General features: G+C 33.8%; 1 protein-coding gene across 1 annotated transcript in view; it reads left to right on the top strand.

Annotated features, from left to right (window-relative positions):
- ARAP2 (ArfGAP with RhoGAP domain, ankyrin repeat and PH domain 2) overlaps nucleotides 1–19,596 on the top strand; it is a 162,188-nt gene that overhangs the window by 17,036 nt on the left and 125,556 nt on the right. The window contains exons 2-6 of the mRNA XM_063108248.1: nucleotides 99–157; nucleotides 1,255–1,331; nucleotides 2,093–2,184; nucleotides 3,663–4,016; nucleotides 16,612–16,681. Of these exons, the coding sequence (XP_062964318.1) occupies nucleotides 99–157; nucleotides 1,255–1,331; nucleotides 2,093–2,184; nucleotides 3,663–4,016; nucleotides 16,612–16,681 (652 nt within the window). The remainder of the gene's footprint in view (nucleotides 1–98; nucleotides 158–1,254; nucleotides 1,332–2,092; nucleotides 2,185–3,662; nucleotides 4,017–16,611; nucleotides 16,682–19,596) is intronic.

Genomic DNA, 19,596 nt, shown 5'->3' with positions numbered 1-19,596 from the left:
TTTTGAATATTAGTTTTCTACCCAAAGCAATGTATGTCTCTATAATAAATTCTTTATTCATGATAGTAACTCATAACCATTTTCCCCTTTGCTTTAAGCTATTTTCGTGAGAGAAGAAATGTTGCTACCTCAGCTGGAAAACCTGTGACATGGCAGAGTGAGTCTATGAGTTTAAAGTTTCTGTAAATTAGTTAGCACTCAATTTGATAGTCTTAAGTGTGTTAAAATTGTGATTGAGAAGGCAGCCCACCTGTGGTAGAGGCACTAATGGGAATAACTGTTCGCCACTATTTGTAGTACTTCAGACACTTTTAATCATGAGTGAATAAAAGACAGTAATCTACACTCAGACTCCTGGAAATTTGTACATGCTTATGTAAAAAGATTTTTTTAATGCAGGCTTCGTTTATCATTACCATAGTCGAAGGCATTTAACTGTATTAAATGGTTTCTGACAGTCTGAGCTACAGGACAAAGATATATGGAAAGTGATTTTGCCATGGTAACAGGCATTGTTGCTCTGGTAAATTGATCATTGACAGAGGCTTTGCTTTCTTTTTGAAAATTCTGCTTATACAAGTTCAGGAACATTTTTCTTGACAATAAAATGGCAAATGCTTGGCTACTGAACCATTAAAATATTTTTAAAATTTTAACATAGCAGAAATGCAAGTGTTGAGAATTCTTTCTTGTAGATTAGTATAATTCAAGGATGGTGGAAATTCTCTTATAAAATAATTTATTTAGAGGTGTGTTTTAGCTATGGTATTAGAGTAATTAAGTGGATTCTGGGATTTTGAGTGATAGCTACCTGTTATGTAAGTGAGCTTTTTATAATTGAAAATTCTCATAGAAATCTAATAGAACTATTGAAAATTGAAAATTCTAATAGAATTAAGATTAGTCTCTTATTTAGGAATTAGCATCATAAATGGTACCATGACAATTTAGGTTGTATGTGGGAAATGTACTTGGTTCTATTAATGTGAATCTTAAAGGTTAACAAGAATGTATGTAACATTAAAATGTAAGAAACTGAGTCATAGGTCATGGTTGTGAAGTGAAGGTTGTGTGCTATATCAGGAAGACCATGGGGAGCTTTTAGAATCATGAACATAGTTTTGGACTCTCACAGAATAAGGCTTAAGTTGTGATATTGCTATAAAATAATTAAGCACGTGCTTTTTTTTCCCTTTTCTTTTTTTTAACGATATTTCACATCTTTCCATTTTTATCCTGTAATTCCCCCAAAAGATTCAAATGAGGAGAATTCATCTTCCATCTTTCCTTATGGAGAGACCTTTCTCTTCCAGAGACTAGAAAATTCCAAGGTTAGTCCCATACATTTAAGTTTTTTTCTTCCATAATCACTTCTTTGGTTTTTTGCTTATATATGCCTCTTCATTTTCCTGTAAGCTGTTTGAAGAGTACATTATATTGAAGAATGAAATTTCCAGTCAGTAAAAAATCTATATCTTTAAATATGTGTCATAAAAACACACTTTAATTTTGGTTTTAGGAACACAGGATAGTGAGTTTTAAAAATTTACAAGATAGTTACTTTAATAAAAAAAAAAACTCCTCCATAAAACACAAAAATTTCCTAGATTTTGCTTTGCCTTTTATCCAAATGCAGACTTTTTAAATGTATAGACTTCCAATTATTTATTTATTTAAATTATTCAGTTTATCAGTCAGTGTTTCCTCTTTGGTACTTCTGCTCCTTTGCTATCTTATTCTTGGTCTTGATAAAAGAGAAGTAGAAGGATAAAAATACAGCAGGAGAGTAAAAGCACATAAATTTTGTTCTTGGTTAGTATCTTTATTTTTTTTTTTTTAGTTGAAATGATGTGAGTTACTGATAATTTAAATAAAGAAGTGAAAAAGGGCAGCCTTTTTCATATAGTCTCCCTAATTAAATTGTTTTTACTGAAAATTGATCTAAGCAATTAGACATTTGTTTAATAAACCTAAATTTAGATATTGTGGATTTTTGTAAAATATTGCTACACTAAAAAAAAAAAAAAAAAAAAAATCCCCAAACCAAAAAGCAAAACAATAAGCGTATTTTTTATTTTTTATTTTTCTATAGAAGAGATGTATAAAGAATGAATTTTGGACAAATGAAGAAACACTCCAAGGGGCAGCACCTACAGCAAGGAACACTTTTTTCATCAAATCAAGGTATGAGGTCATGACTAATGATTAATTCTTTAGAGTAGAATATTATGAAGTGTTGACTTCTTGCCCATAGTATAATATTGTATTTCCAAGAAAATAGTTTTCATTAGTAAGTTCAAATCTTTCATTTTGAAATGTTGCTATAACGGCACATATGTTAATAATTGAATTATAATCTGTAAATCAAGTAGACGATGATACTCTGTATCAGATTATTTTTGTCTTTTCCTAATTTTGTCACTTTCCCTCTCCCCGAACTGGTAAATATGTGGTGACCATGATTGCACCTTTAAGATGAGAAATTATGTTAACATTAAGTAGGAAAGGGCAGTACAAAATGTTACTATGTGAGTTGCAGAATTTTACATATGTAATATATCTTTTTTATTAGAGATTCAGCATTGACAACAGACATGACAATTATCCACATATTTGGATCACACATGAAGTTAAACAGAATCTGTAGGCACCAACTTAAATTTTATTTATCTCTCAGCTTTATTGGGACTTGGCATACTGGATCATTACCTGATGTTCTTTTTATTTTCTATTTATCTTTCATTTTCCAAGGCTGACACTGTCATAGATTTCTTTAAATTAAAACTAAATAAATGAGTATCTTCAGTAAGCATCTGACAAGAATCTATTATAATGCAGAATGTGGAAGGGCCAGGTTAAATTATTCTTTAAGGAAGTAATGATTTTTAGAACACTATCTGCAGAAGAATGTAATTTGACCCTGAGGCGTATCTGTTTCATTGATTAGCAAAAACTTCCTTGTACTGTACAGTTTTATTTTACATAAATGACTGAGCGAATCTATTGTGCCATTCCTTAAATCTATAGGAATATGTTTAGATACTATGAATGTGTTTCATTCACAGCTTTTACCTGCTGAATGTGTGCTGACCCTTTCTTGTATTTTAGCCAGCAATGTGCTGCAGTGTTTCTCCTCATTAGCATTGCAAAATAACACTGATGTTCTCAGCAGTCAGACGTACAGTCCCTCTGTTTTATTACATTATGGTGGAATATGGGGTCCTTGGAGTCAATTAGAGGACAGTAGAGAAGGGGTAACAAGTTAGAAATAAGACCTTCAAACAGATGAGTTCATGTTTCATGATGTTGCCCAGCAGAGAATAGAGGTTGGAAATTAATTGTGTTGTTGAAGGTGTTTAAATTGTGATGCCAAAGTTATGGTCAGTCTCCAGCCTTACCACATGCACCCAAACCCCTCAACATAAAATTATTCATAAGAAAAAATCTTCTAGTAGTGTTCAAATATGTCATAGGTTAATAAAATATTTTTATTAATTTCTCTGGAAGAGTTTCAAAAATTATCAGATGGGTTAATGGAATTCTAAGATATTCCTGGGCTAAAATTTCTGTGATTGGTTGTTTATAAATAAAAACAAAAAGTTACCGACAGCATAAATCACATATAGCTCTTTGAAATGTTAATACCAATTCTTTCCATGTAGCATATATGATAACAGGAAGGAGAAAATAAGTGAAGAAAAAGTGGAAGATATTTGGATACCTCGACAGGACAAAAGCAATCTTCAGATAGACTCTGCTTCTGAATCAGAATACTCAACAGTAGAAGAATGCTTTCATAGTTTAAGAAGAAAAAATTCAAAGGCATCGAAATCCAGGACTCAGAAAGTGTTGAATTTGGACCCCATTAATAGGCACAGTTATCCATTAAGCTCAACAAGTGGAAATGCCGATACATCAATGATTTCCTCAAGTGCAATATCTCCTTATGCCTGTTTTTATGGATCATCTGAAAGGAAGGTTAAATCAGGGTGGCTAGACAAACTCTCTCCTCAAGGGTATGTATTTATTCATTTATTTCATAAGTAGCATATTTTAAAAAATTCAAGTTTGTCCATTTCTAAACCTATCAGGTTGATGCCCCCCCCCCGCCCTTCCCTATGCTCACGGATACAGTTTTTAGAGACTTTGAGCACACTTTTGCAAATGCTCTTCTTTAGACGTAAGGAGGGATATGTGCAATGCAACGCTATGTTAAAGTTCTAAATAGCAAATTACAACAGAAAGTGCTGACCTCACATGTAGATTCTTGATTAATGTTAGTTTCTAATTTCACACCAAAATGCACTATCCTGTGTCCCAGTTTGCAGCACAGAAAACCAACAAGGACTGAGTTAGTGTTACTCGGCCCACACTGCTTGGCCTTTGCTCATATCATAACAGTATTCTGTGTGAGAATACAAGGCTTATTGTAGTTAGGGAAAAGTGCATCATTGTTAGATTTAGGTCTTCACTGTTACTGATATATTGTTTTGATTTTTGTATGTTGCACAAAAGGTCAGAGTCCTTTGAATATTATACTTTTGACACGGATTTATCATTTTAGATGTTTACAAAGAAACTTCTGTCCCTTAAGCATTTTCCAATATTGAGAAATATTTGGGGAGGGATTATGTTTAATTATAATTGTTTTCTGGCATTGTGAGTTTTGGATTTTTTTTTTTGAAATATTTATTTGAAATATTCCTCATGAATTATTAAATATTTTTGGATTAAGCTCCTCAAGTTTAAATAATGTAGTAAGGTCCTACAGTGTGCTGGTTTTGTCTTCTATTCCCTTGAAAAATATGCATCATTTCTAGAAAGTTTTGGTTTTATCTAAAATAATTTTACTAGCAAAAAATTACTAGAAGAGGCATTAGATAACTAGTGGGAGCAAGAACTCCATTTCTTAAGAAAGCAAAAAAACCAAAAAACAAACCCCCAAAACTTTTATGGTTAGTAATTATATGATTAATACTTCATGTAATTTGCATCGTTTTCAATTAGATTTTGATTAAACTAAAGCAGAGTACTTCTTAGTATCAGTTATTTTGTGATTATATTGCTATAACTTGAAAGAAATATGTGTAACTGTCCAAAAAGCATGTATTTATTAGAAGTAGAATCTGAAATTTTCCTTTTCCTAATTAGACTTTATAGGCTATTGCTGTAAGGATATTTAAGATGCTCATTAATTATACGAAGTGATGCCTATCCATTCCTTATGCAGAAATTTCTGAGTTTTAACTCATGGCCATATGTCTCTTTGGTGCAGGTAGCACTGATTGAGATGGCATTCTGAATTCCATAGAGCAGGTGCCAATAAACTTTTTCTATAAAGGGTCAGATAGAAAATATTTTAAACTTTATATCCATATGGTCTCTGTTGCAACTATTCAACCCAGCAATTGTAGCATGAAAGTAGACATGGATAATATGTAAACCAGGGAATGATGCTGTGTTTCAACAAAACTTTATTCATAAACGCAGGTTGTGACCAGATTTGACCTGCAGGTTATAGAGGCATAAACCAGATTAGACAGTTGGCTAAAATTTCTGATTATAGCCATTATACTCCATCTGCCCTGTGCCCCAAGTAGAAAATTATAACCTGATAGGTCACAAAAATGGTGAAACCACTTTCTATCTGTAGAAGTGATAAAAAGCCGGAGTCATCCTTGGGACCATCTGCATTTTCTCTTCTTTCTGCCTGAGTTGCTCTTCCCCCAGAAATATCTTGGCTCTCAAGTTCTTGTTCTGATGTCTCCTTTGCATTTATACCCTGACCACCTGACTATTTAACATTACAACTGTCCCTCTCCCCTGCTGCTCCATCACTCCTTTAAGTTACTTTATTTTCTTCTGCAGGACTCATACGCCAGATAATTTATTAATTTCATATAAGCTCAGTGGGGACAGTCTTCTCCATTGCTTTTGTTTACTGCAATATCCTTAGTAGAACATTGCCTAGCACATGGTAGATACTTAGTATTTGTTCTCAAATGAATTGGTAAAAAACATAGCATTAGACATTATTTTTTTCTTTTAATTTTTCTAAAACAGTGTTTAAAAAAATTGTAGGGACTTTGTAATACAAAGTACTGAAATCAGCACTATATTTAGTATATGAAAATCTGCAGGTGTCATTGATAGTGCTGGTATGCATTAGCAGAGCAGTGAACCGTCAAGTGTATTTTTATAATTATGTTTTTCCCTTAAAGACATGTACATGAATGATCAAAACAAACAGCCACACTCCAGTTTATACTTCTCGAAATAGTGTTTTAAACTGTCCTCAGTCATGAGTGACATTAAACAAAAAAATAAAATTTATAATCTGGACTTATTTCACATGGTTGAGTGTCTATTTGCTTTTGAAATGGAAATGCTGATTCTGAACCAATGCACAGTATGTGAAAAGTGCCTAATGTTTAGTTAAGAAAATAAATGTATGACATCATGCAACAAAAGAAATACTGAAACACTTCCAGTTGAACTTAAAGTATGAAAAATTATTTAAATATTTGAATAACTTAATTATAATATAGCTTGACTATTGGTTTAAAAAACTGTATGAAAGAAGCTTGATAAACTGTTGAAATTCGGTCTGTTACCAGTGTTTCAAACAGGTCAAGGAAGAAGAAAAGCTTAATAAGTGATACTTTGTTTTTAAAAATGTCTCACTGAGTTTTGAAGATAAAAAATATTTCCCTCCCCCTGCTTTTCCCAGCTATAATCAATAAGCTCAAGCCTTTCAGCAGACCACTATAGATGCAATTATGAAAGACTGGATATAATTTATTTCATCATTTTCCAAATATGTAATTCAGAGGAGGAATCCTGTGAATTGCTGTAGAGAAAAGAGAACATGGTTGAATGTGCTGCACCTTTTCTAGGAGATGCACAAATTAAAATCTCCCAGAATATCTGCAACAAGAAAACCCTTTTGACTTTTTAAAACATATTTGTGTGTTCGGGATGTTTTAGGACTTTATTTCTTACTCCACTAAACCCTTTTCTATTTTATTTTATTTATTTTTTTAACCATGGGGAAAATTGATGCGGTAATATGAGCCTCGGACAGTACAAGCTGAACACGTGAGGATGACCCAGCAATTTGAGTATACGTGCAATATGCTGAGGAATTGATGGAGGAATACAAAGAGGTGCAAGATGTGTTCTTGTCTTTTTGTAGTTTCTATTTAGGGCAGAAATGAAATGTATACAAATAACAGTGAAACCCAAAGACAATATAAAAATTGGTGCAGAAAGGTCTGCAGAGAACAGAGTCATGAGTTTACAGAGGGCTGAGAAAGCATTTTTTCAAAGACCTTCTAGGGAGGAGAGATAGCAGTTGAATTGGCCTTTGGAAAATGAGTAATGCTTTAACTGGCATTTTTAGATGAGTTACTTTTCTAGCTAGAGAAGGTGAAAAAGCAGTGAGCTAGGTGGTATCTGGAGGTACTGAGCACAAGACAGAGAGCAGGTGTTAAGACCCAAATGGAGGTTAGGGTTATTTTTATTGAAGAGGCAAGGTTGGTCTCTAGGTCCAGGAGGGAAAAACTGCTGGTGAAATGCACTTTCCAGTTGAACAGAGAACTAGGGAAAATGAAAAAGTCAGTGGTCAAATACCAGGAAAAGGTCACATCCCAGACAACAACTGGGATTGAGACCACCCAGAGGCCGGTAGCCCATGACTCGTTAGGAGTTCAGAGCTTATACTAGTTGTGTCTTTGTCAGTGACCAATTTACTACCAATTCCCCCCATGGTACATGGTGTTTGAGTGCCTCAGGTCTCCTGGCAATGCTGTCCTCCACTGGCCTTTCAGCGTGAGGCAAATGTGGAAAGTTGACAAGTCTCTATCTGACCAGGGTGTTATATATTAATCACCTTGTTGAATTTAAAACTGAATCTTAAATTCCTGATAAAAGTATCCTTTTATACCGGCAAATTAGTTGGCCATTTCTCAGATTATTTTTAACTTGTAAAGATTGTGCTAAGGAAATAAAAAGCTTCAATATTTTATTTGTGGTCTGTGGAAAAAAATTCCTAGGTTTAGTCTCTGTTAAAGTAATAACCCAGTAAATCCTTTTAGTCAGTCCAGCTGCAGAGAAATGAATAAGGGCACTGGGATCAGACAGACTGAAATTGGAGTTGTCAAGACATTGTTCGTTTACTGTGTGACTCGATTTCTCAGAACCTCCATTTTCCACATAAAAGTCGGATCATCTGGAAAAGTAGGTGACTTTGGGCCAGACACTTAATTGGTAATCAATAAGTCTTATTTTTCTTTCTTTTTAAAACACCATTTTATTGCAGGTGACTTTAGATGATGTTACTGAAAGCGAGTCTTAGTTCTTACCTTAACAAATGTAAAGAAATCATGTGTTTACACTGAGCTTTTAAAATTCAGTTTTTCGGTTGTTGTAAAAGCATGCAGTTTAAGTGTCCGAAAGTTCTAAATGGTTTATCAAACGAAAGAGCAAATTTTCCTCCCCTTCCACTTCATCACAAGAGGCAGCCACTGTTTTAGGAGTTTCTTTCGGTATTACTTTGTATATCTTAATATTTTTATTATGATTTTTTTTGTTATTTTTTAGAGTTAGGAATTAACTATTGATGTGCCACCATAGCAAATCATGTTCATTCATTTTCATTGCTGTTCCCTCCTTCCCTTCTAGCATAGACATGATTCCTATCTATCATCCTTTTAATATTGTTACATAAAATACTTAGATTATATCTGTAATTTAGTTTTATGACTGTAAGTGCTATTCATGTTTCAGCTGTGTAGCATAGTGTGATTAATTTCTCTTTCATTTACAACTTTTAGTTTTCCTTGAAGTTAATAATTGTATTTTTTGCTTGTGTAGTTTATGTACTTATTCATTCATCTGAAAAGTCTTCCTTAGAAGTATAAATCTCTAAATAACCAAAATATTGTGCCTACCGAAATCTGGGAAAGCATGTTTAGTTTGGGCTGGTTGTCTCCAGGGCTGCTGCTCAGTTACCATCTTGGGACCCCCACCTCATTATTATCTCAGGATTCTCTATGCCTCTCTCCCCTGACTTTGGGTAAAGCAGAACTCCTAGAAGCTTCCTGCCAAAAGGCAGATAGGAGATAAATTTTGTTGAGACTTTACAGATTTGTAGGTGTTGTTTTATTTTTCTGAGCATGCTTATTGACAGTTTATCATGTTTGCAAATCTTGACTGGAAATAATACTCTCTCCAGATGAACAATCCTTTGACTTCCAGATCCCTAGTATTTTAGAGTTAGGACTGAGAAATCTGATTCTCGATCCTTTATATACAAGGGTACTTTAAAAGTTTTGTGGAAAAATGGAATTAAAAGATAATACAAATCCTCCCGTGAACTTTTTGAAGTACCCTCATATAACCTATTTTTCAGTTCTGGGAGTTTTGTTTTATTTCTTCCATAATTTTTCTGTCTCATTTTTCTTTCTGGCATTTCTGGTAGTTTGGTGTTGGACCTCCTGCTCTGAAACACTGATAAAAATCTAGCTTTACCAGTTTTCATTTCCACTGGCCTGGGCATTTCTTCAATTGCATTTCCTAACCCACTTTTGTTTTTTGTTATCCTATATTTAATTACAAAGTATTTTCTGTTTAGCGTCCTTTTCATAGCATACTGTTACTGTTTCATGGATATAATATGAGGTTACTTTAGAAAGTTTATGGAAAAATAGAATTAAAAGATAATACGAATCTTTCCATGAAGTTTTTGACTTACCCTAATATATTTGTCTTACCTCTCTGAGGATATTAATACTTTTTTTGAAGCTTCCTTTTCCTGAAGAATCTGTTTTCTTTAACTTTTTTGGGAGGGAGAGGGTCCTTTGCCATCTTTTACCTTAGAGGTGTTTTCCTCCAATGTCTCATTCATCTTGGGCTGTACTTTAAAATGAAATGCCACAAGTCTGATTGGAAGCAGTGCAGACTTGGTTGGGGGTTGCTGCCTGTTTCTTGTGAGATGACCATGCTAGGCCTTTTCCTAATACGTTTCCTTGGAGAAGCCTCATGATAGTATTTTTGAAATGAATCTCGTTCCTGAGGATTATGAACCGGGTAACCAGCTTTTTAGGAATTTAGTAGTTGGGAAAGTGGACTTTGAGTATCAATATTTGTGATTTAGATTTTTATTTGTTTCTGCTGTTTTTGATGCTGTCCCCTACTTTCAGCCATGCCTGAATCTCCCAGCCCAGAGACCCCCTGATTTACCCTCTTCAGTGAATAAAACTCCACTCTTCTGTTGTGGAAGGGGGGAGGGCAGTGTGCCAGCAGCATGAAGTGAGGGACGGATCCTGGGATGGAGTCGTGGGAGACACCAGCTTACATCGAAAAACTGCCCTGTCATATATCTTCCTACTTTCATAGTCACTTCCAGAGTTACTTGGTACTTCTGTTTCTGATACTTTCTGAGGTTCTGTGAGATAAAATCGTTTTCCTCTTTGATCTATAGCTAACTCAGTAATTAGGTCTTTGAAGTCAGTTCCTATCCGTCCTTCTGCTTTCCGGATTTCTATACATTGTCACTGTCCTTTTTTTTTTTCCTCTGGCCAATGTTGGTTTGGAGGTATTTATTTATTTTTTAATATTTTGATGCCTTTTAGTGAGGTTTGGGAAGGAGGAGAAATAAATGGAAGCTTTTAATTGATCATCTTAACTGGAAACTGGTTCATGTTGGATTTTTTAGAGTATGATTTCACAAAATTAAGAGATATGAATCTTTTAAGATAACTTTTCATACCACACTATGTAAACACTAAGCTCTTCATAGGTATTTTAAAAATTGCTGTCACACATTAAAATTCAGCTTTATCATTGACTTCCGAAAGTCCTTCTTAGCCTTTAGAATTTTATGTTAAAAACCTTTTACCCCCTCATTAAAGGGTTAGGTATAGCAGAGAGGGAAGCTGGGATTGAAGAGAAGTTTTGTTTTTTGACCTCAACTCATTTGATTCATATAATCTTGGAAACTATCAGTATGATTTGCTTAAAAGCGAGGAAATGCGCTTTAGAATAGAAAAGTGCTGGCATTTTATAGAAATATTTTAGTAATTCCTTACATCCATCTATGTATCTATTATTACTCATACTGCATCACTTAAAAGCCTCATACTTAAAAGAGTAATTAGATTAAATAAATAATTAGTTGAATAAAAAATAAGTAATTTAGGTAAGTCAACAAAAATCTGTCCTTCGGAGATTGTAGTAGTTCTACAAAAATACTGAGTCTTCTTAGGTTAGAGAAGAGAATAAAATAAAATATGCTTTCGTTCTTTAGGATTATGTAAACAAGGCAGATGAATCTGGAATAGTATGTTGATGACTTTTTTCTTCAAGATTGTTTAGAATAATAGAGAAGTATGTTTCTGATGCTTTTAATGTTGTAATTAGTAAAAGTCATAAACTTGACTTAGGGACTTTGGGGTTCATTTTTATTGTGTGCTTTTTAAAGGTGACAATTTAATAGCCTCTGAGACCGTAAATTAATATTATTGGTTAGCATACTCATTAGATTTTAAAGATGGAATCTTTGTTAAAAAAAAAATCTGCTGGCACTTAGGAATGAAATTAAACCAGAGTGCCTGTGTGAGTACTTCATATATAGAGATTTAATTGTTTATGTATATGCTGTTGTTAAAAAATAATTTTTGAGATACACATTTTGAGACTGCAAAAACCGATACCAGGTGGTAAAGCCGTTTTTATGAAAGCAGTTGAAACTTTACACCACCTGCCCTACCAGAGCTCAGGGGAAGAGTTTATCGAAATCCATTCAATAATACTGTACAAGCCTTATAAATTATTCTAAGAAATCTTCTTAAAGAAGTGTTTCCCTTCAGAACCGTAAAAACAAAATAAGGTAAAACCCAGGCTAATGTGTTTCATGTCTACTTTAGCTTTTTTCCTGAAGGAATTCTGAAGCACTTTGCAAAATTGAACTTACGAATAAAATGTGTAGAGATCAATTGTTACTACTACCTAAAGGGATGTCCACGATGCTTGCTATAAAATGTACTAGAGCCTGTTTTGTGTAGGGGTTAAGAACACAGTCTTTGGGAAGGAACTGCCTTGGTTTGACTTCCAGATAGGCTCTTTACTAGTTACGTGACTTGGGCAAATTATTTATCCAGTCAGTGCGTCTGTGCCTTCGTCTGTAAAATGGAGATAGGACTTGTCTCATATGATTGTTTGGAGGATTAAATGAGTTAATATTTGTATGTGGCTTGGCATGGTGCCTAGAACAAAGCACTGTATAAGTGTTTGCTATTTTTATTACCATATACAGTCCCAAATAAGTTCTTTATTGACTGAAGCTTTAAAGTCTCTTCTCTGTGGAATAATGTACCATTATTTCAGATCTAATTCATATTTTATAATAACAGGAACACAAGCTAAGGTGGCATTGTCTTTTATACCTTGTCTTTTTTTTTTTTAACATTTGTGAAATAAATTAAACTAGTAAATGAAATTGAAGGGAAAGGCATAACTTACATCAGAGAAAACTTTTAAAGTAGGTTAGCAACCTCTAATAGTGTGTATATTAATTGTACTTAATTCTAGTGGAATTAGTTGCCTGTTATAAAATAGACTTTTATAAATACAGGAGAGAAATATTTAACTCTTACATAGAAAAAATAATTCTTAAAAATGAAGTATTTACTAATATTTATTAATTTAAAATTTTATATTGGCATTTACAAGCATAGTCTTTTTCAAGCTCTTTTTTATTATTTAGTTGAAATTTTGATTAATTTGTAAGTTTTATCAATATTAAATACAAGTTTCCATTTGCTAGAAAGAGGAATGATACTATGAGAGAGGATGTAATTTTAAGTTCTTATCTTTAATTAACCAATTATGTAGATTTACTATTGAAGTTCACAAGCAGAAGATAGCTAATTGAATGTTGACACATTTAATGAGAAAAATAAATTATTCAACATTTGTATAAATAAATTTAGTTTTAGAAACATATTAACTTGGTTATTTTGCATTTTAAATACGAAAGTATCAAATGCGTACATTTTAAAGAATTAAAAAAAATTGGGGGGCTTTATTGAGGAATTATTAAGAAATAAATATTATATATATTTAAAGTAAACAGGACGATGATTTGATATGCATATACAATGTGAAATGATTACCACAAACAAGCTATTTAACATGTCCATCACTTCACAGAGTTACCTGTATTTTGTGTATATGTCTGCTGCGAACTTTTAAATCTACTGTCAGCAAACTTGAAGTACACAATACATTATTATCAACTGTAGTCACCATGCTGTACATTAGATCTCCAAAACTTCTTATAACTGAAAGTTTGTACCCTTTGGCCAACGTCACTTATATGTAGATCTAAAAAAGTCTAACTCATGGGAACAGAGAGTAGAATGGTGGTTTATCAGGTGGTGGGGATAATGTGGAGATGTTGGTTAAAAATTTTATTTAACTCTAAAGTGTAATTTTAAATTACTTGGAAACGATTGGTGAGGTTTTCAACTGTGCTCTTATTTTTTTCTTTAATAACAAGGTAGATTTACAAAGTTTTTGTCAAAAAGTATAATTTTTAGTATTTGAAAAAAGCAAAAAATGGAATTGAGAAAGTGTTTTAGTAGTATTGATTTCCTATATTTATGAAATGCAAATTTGAGTAAGCATTTTTCAGTGAAAAATGTGTTCATTTACTAAATATTTATTATGCATGTTTTATGTTAGGAACTGTGGTAGTCACTGGTTTTATATTAATAAAGCAAATGGTTTTTGCACTCAAGGATCTCAAAATCTAGTGTGGGGATGGTCAAAGCCAACCAAATACATAATTACAAATTCTGTTAAGTGTCACTGAGTAGAGAAATGGAGCAAGAGAACAAGGGTACCTGAAGGATCTATGTAGTATTCATGGATGGCCACTTGGAAGGCATGACTTTTAAGCTGAAATCTCAAGGATGAGAAGGAGCTGTGTTAGAAGCAGGCACTGACCATTCCAAGCAGAGAAAATGGAATATGGAAAGGCCATGCGGTGAGAAAGGGTCTAGAGGAAGAAGGCAGTATGGTCACAGTATAGTGTCCACAAAGTAGGTACCTAGAGATTTTGATGACTGGCTGGATGAATGAACAGCAGAAGTAAAGTTTTGATGGCAGGATTGCACAATAGCTCTCTCCAGCAACACAATGGTGGTTCTTTCAGCTGCTACACCATATGTCTTCTCATTCCATTTCATTGTGGGCTGAGATTTGTCTTATTTACTGTCCCTCCATAGATTAATAGAGGGATTTCATAATCTTTAAAAATACTGAATTTAAAATGGATGAACACATCGAGCAGTTACTTGGTAATTGAGGAAATTAAAAAGGTTGGGAGAATATCTTTGGAGGCAAAGATCTCATAGGCTGAGGTTTTCATTGGCTTTCCTCAGAGAGCCAAGGGCAGAATTTGTCCTTTGCAGTATCAGTGCCTCAGGGGAGATGTATGAGTCAGAGGGTGGCCACTTTGACCCATAAGCCTTACAAATACTGAGCTATCTGCCCTCCCTCTTCCTCTCTTCATTTTTCTGTGGACGTGAATAATAAGCTCCTGGATGATGCTTCAGACTAGACTGCAAACTGTCCAGATGCTGATGGAATTCTAAGAAAGCTTTGAGTCCAGGTGGCTGTATTTAAACGTCTTAAGTAAGACATGTTAACATAGTTTCTAAACCTTTTGTCATTTGATGCTAAACAAATTAGAGATTGTGTTAAGTGCTATGAGGAAACGTAGAGGGTGCTTTGAGAGAGACTAACTGTGTGATCTGCTTTGGATTAGGTCATCAGAGAAAGATTTTCTATGTAGGTGGTTTAGGTACAACTCTGAAACACGAGTTAGCAAACGGATGAGAGGGGGTAATGGAAGGCCCTAAGACCTTTCTCTCCCTACAGATGTTGATTATTTTTATTTTAAAATGGGAGATTATATGTGCCACTGAGCTCTGGTTTCACTATTCACAGTGTAAGGTGGGTGGGGGCCCCATACAAAATCTTGTTTTTACTGAATTACTGTTGGGATTGTGTGGGGAGGTGTGTATTTGCCTTCCTTTAAATATGGCAGAGCTAAACATGAAGTGAGTGCAAAGTAATTTATTCAATATATAATTATTGTGTGTGTGTTTAATATGTCTTTACCTTTGAACTTTTAATGCTGGAAATTTGCAGAACCCTGCGGTTGCTGGAAGAAGTAAAAACCAGATGACTGTTACACTGTTGGATGTTTCAGTGTGAAGAAAGCACCTTACAGTCAGGCCAAGAGAAGTTAAAAAGCAGCAAAAAGATGAGGGAATAAGAGAGAAAAGAGGGTTGGGTTGTCAGTTGTGGATACATGCGTTTAAAGTCCTTACGTGTTCTTATTACTTCATAATTAATGCTTTCACATGAAAATGTCTGCACTGATGAACTTTGCAAATTTTCTCCCTATGACCAGATTTGGTCTAATTTTATCTTAAGCAGGATGCAGTTGCTAACGATTAATGTGGGAGGCTTTCTGTATTTCTCTTGAGTAATACGAGTACATGAGTAGCTTGAGAAACAGCCCAGAAGACAAGCCTTCCACCCTCCCTAAAGCTCTTTTCCTATTGTTACATCTTCCTTAAGCCACAGTAAATTATTCCTGTTTCTTATCTTAAATGTGTTAGAAATTTGCAAAAGCAGAGGGTAGACATGGTTGCTGGTTACCTATTAGTGACTTTTTTTTAAAAACAGGAAGTTAGTTTCCATATCTTAAATGTGTTGAAGTCTAAAAGAATCTAGATGGTATCAGTTCAAACTGAGAGCCAGGTAGACAGAGAACAGGATATTCAGAACAGGCAGGATTGTCTGACTTCAGGGAAGGGGAATAAAATAAAACAGAAAACAAGCCCAAGTAAAAGTGGTTCTTCACTCCTTCCTTATATAGTCAGAAAAATAGCTTTCTTTTCTTTTAAGCCTGAATAGGAAACATGGGATTCTTTTTTTCTTTTGTTTTTTATGTCAGTAACCATTTTAAACTGATTTGCCTCTCGTATGATCCTTTTTCAAAAAATATTAACGTTTCATTGAATTTTGAATGATCAAGATTCTCTGTATTTGGAGGGCTTTTTCAGCTTATTTAATCAAAACTAAATAATTTATCTGTTTAAATCTAATTGACGAAGCTTTGCTATTTTAGCAAAATATTATTCATGTCCCAAAGCAAAAATTAAGGTAAAATAAAATAGATGAGTAAGCTTAATGAGGGATGAATGCTTATATTACTTTCATTAAAGGATTATCTCCATTAAGGGAAGTGGGTTCAGTGACTGTTTGTGGCCACAGTTTGTTTTACACTGAATCTTACAAATGTGTTTGACAGCACTCTTAACAGCATCATTTTAAAAAAATGCCTAGGTCAACTGACTGGAAAGTATCATTATACATATTTTTTTTTCTCTATGTACATTGTCATAGCCTGTTGTTGTCTACTCTGTTTAGTAGCAGCTGGGAATGTACTCAACATGTGGTTACGTTACAAATGCATTTAAAATCCAAGTTCATGGTACTTTAATGTAAAATAACAATTTCATGTGTTTACAGAAAACGCATGTTTCAGAAGAGATGGGTGAAATTTGATGGCCTTAGCATTTCTTACTACAATAATGAGAAGGTAAGAACATTTCACAGTTTTCAGAGCTTGCTTTATGCAGACTGAGTGTACTTCTGTAAACGAAGCAAGTGGTTTGGATTTCTAGAATAGGTGGATTTTCAACATGAAAATAATTTGAATAGGATAAAACACACTTACCCTTTTCATAATTTTTTTCCTTAACACATAAAATTGGGATTTTTAAAAACACATATCTAACAATTAATTATGAAATGTCTTCTATAAATTCTAGGAACTGCTATGAGTAATGTAAAGATGAATAAGGAATTGCCTTTATTCTAGAAAGCACCAAGGAATGTTTACAAAGGACTCTATAAGTAGAAAATGGCGAAGCAAGGAGGGGTTGCTTCCTTCTCCAGGAGTAGGAGGGGTGTGCATGAGGTTTCATTTGTCATGGGTCTTGAAGAAAGGGGAATGTTGGTACATATAGAAACGAGAGAGAACTGGACGTAGTAGCAGAGAGAACAGTATGGCCAGATGGGAATGTGTGGATCATGTATGACAGAACTGGGTGGTTTTCTCTGATTGCAGACTAGAGTATGTGAAGGAGACTTGTGGGAGATAAAGCTGAGAAGGTTGTTTGGAGTTAAAGCTTTTATTAAAAATCTTGAGTATTCTATAAAAGTGGGAAAATTTATTCTTTAGGCAATTAAATCTTCATGCCATCTTGTTATGTATGAGAATGTCTTTATTAGAAGGTGTAGGCCGAAATATTTAGGGGTTTAGTGTCATTATATTTGCAAACATTTTTCAAATGTTACTATCTCTTTATATTTGCAAATACATGCATTTATTTATGCACATGCATAGTTAGATAAAACGAATTCTGAAGATGTAATCAGCTGTCAAAACTAGATTGGAGGATATATAGATCCTCATTGTACTACTGTTTTAACTTCTTTGTGTTTGAAAATTTAATAAAAAGTTGGAAGTAATAAATATACCATATTTTTAGTTACCTAAAATCAGATGATTTTCATCTTAACTATATACTTTCTCTTAACATACTACTTTTAAGATATAATCACATTCTCTTATTTATAGCTTATAATATAACATTTTCTCATTACTCAGAGATTTTCACTGCATAAGTTGTTGCTATTTATTGCTTGTATAGAGATTTAGACTCCCTTTCGTATATAGCTTCTTCAGTGCTGCAGGGTAGGAGAGTATATGCTTTTAGACAGAAAGTAACACATACTGCAACATAACACAGCATTCTATAATGCTGAGAATAATAGAAGATTTAGAGAACTGTTATTGTTTGCTTGCACTTTGCAATGATCCAGATAAAGCATCAAATGGGTTTAAATACATGTCTTTGAGGTTTGTAAGATGGTGGGATGAATATTTTTTAAAAGCTGGTTTTTTGCTTTAGCTACTATTTCTAGTTTGCTTGTACATTTGAATATTGAGACAATTTCTATGCCTAGGGTTAGTAAAATGTAATCTTTGCATCTGATGGAATCTGAATGCTGGGATTTTTTCAGAACCTGTGCCATATATTGGTTTGATTGAGATGAGGAGGAAAACTTTTCAGGAATGAGATAGATTTCCATGCCATGAGGCTCTGTTGATGATGGTATTGTTTTGCATTTGAGAGAGAGAATTCCTATTACCTGTCCGGCTGGACTGTTTTTCTCTCTCTGTCCTTTAAAAACTCATCTCATCTGCAGAAGAGTTGAGGGTCTATGACATTTTTAGATATTGATGCAATAAGTGATGTGGGCTTAGTTTGAAATTGAGATTAAAAAGTTCATATTAAAATGAGTTATTACAAATCATTTAGCTTAACCTCATATTTTAAAAATTCAAATTATTGTTTCCTGCAGCATTTCATCTATTCACTATCCAGATGATTGGTTTCATCTTGGCAAAACCCAAAAACCCTGGGGTGAGAGTTGCCTAAAAGGAGACAGTTTCTTTTGTGACCGTTCTGGCAAAAGGGATGTGTATGTGTGGGTATAGCTACTATCTTGGCTGTATGTGCAATTTTAGCTGCGATGTTAACAGAGCAATTGGGTCTTAATGTTTCAGTGTGCACTTGATCGTGTGGTTGGGCATTCGGGAGGTAGTATGCAGTTGCATGTTTGCCTAGTTTTCTTCCACTTTCCTCAGTGCTGTCCAGTCATGTCTCCACAAGGACTTCTTTACTGTATCACAGAAAATGGCATCATCACAACCACCTTGATATCTTATCCCCTACTAAGAAATCTAACTCACCCCCATTCTTACTCAGCTGTGGGCATAATTGCCCAGTGGTTGTTTCATTGTCTGAAAGTGTTAGATAAATGACAAACCTGACCTAGATATCTTTCTTATAGGCTCAATGGATGCTTTAAAATTTCTTCCCTTAAGGAAAATTTTATACTGTTATTACACTTTGAAAAAGTAGGCATTTTGATCCTGTTGTTTGTTATTTGAGTACCTTTCTTTTTTCCCGTATCTTCTTTATCTTCTGTTGTTATAAGGGAAATATAAAACCAGTTCTATAGTCTTAAAAATTATGAGATTTATCTTGGGATTTAATAATAGATTATAAATGAGATGTTGGAACTAAACTTCCTGAGGTTAAAGTGACATAGTATTTAGCTTTTGAATATATTTTGATCACTTCTGTGGAATTTTTTTTTCTATTATTCTTTCAGAATTACCTGTTAAATATATCATTGTTATATGCGTGTAGATTATTTTATTTTGATTTTTTAGGAGTTGTTTTTTAATTTTTTTAAAGAGATCTAGTGGAAAAAGAATCTCCTCTTATTCCTGTTTCTTTCCCTACAGTGCTACTTGATTTTTCTCTACTGAAAAATGGGTTAATGATAACATTTTATTCAACAAATAGTTACTTATCTTACTAGGGATGTATTCTTATAATTTTCTCTAATTCTTCTGCAAACTAAATTTTGGGAAGA

This window comes from Cynocephalus volans, chromosome 9 (assembly GCF_027409185.1).
Source record: "Cynocephalus volans isolate mCynVol1 chromosome 9, mCynVol1.pri, whole genome shotgun sequence".
NCBI lineage: Eukaryota > Metazoa > Chordata > Mammalia > Dermoptera > Cynocephalidae > Cynocephalus > Cynocephalus volans.
This window is presented reverse-complemented; position numbering and strand designations above follow the sequence as displayed.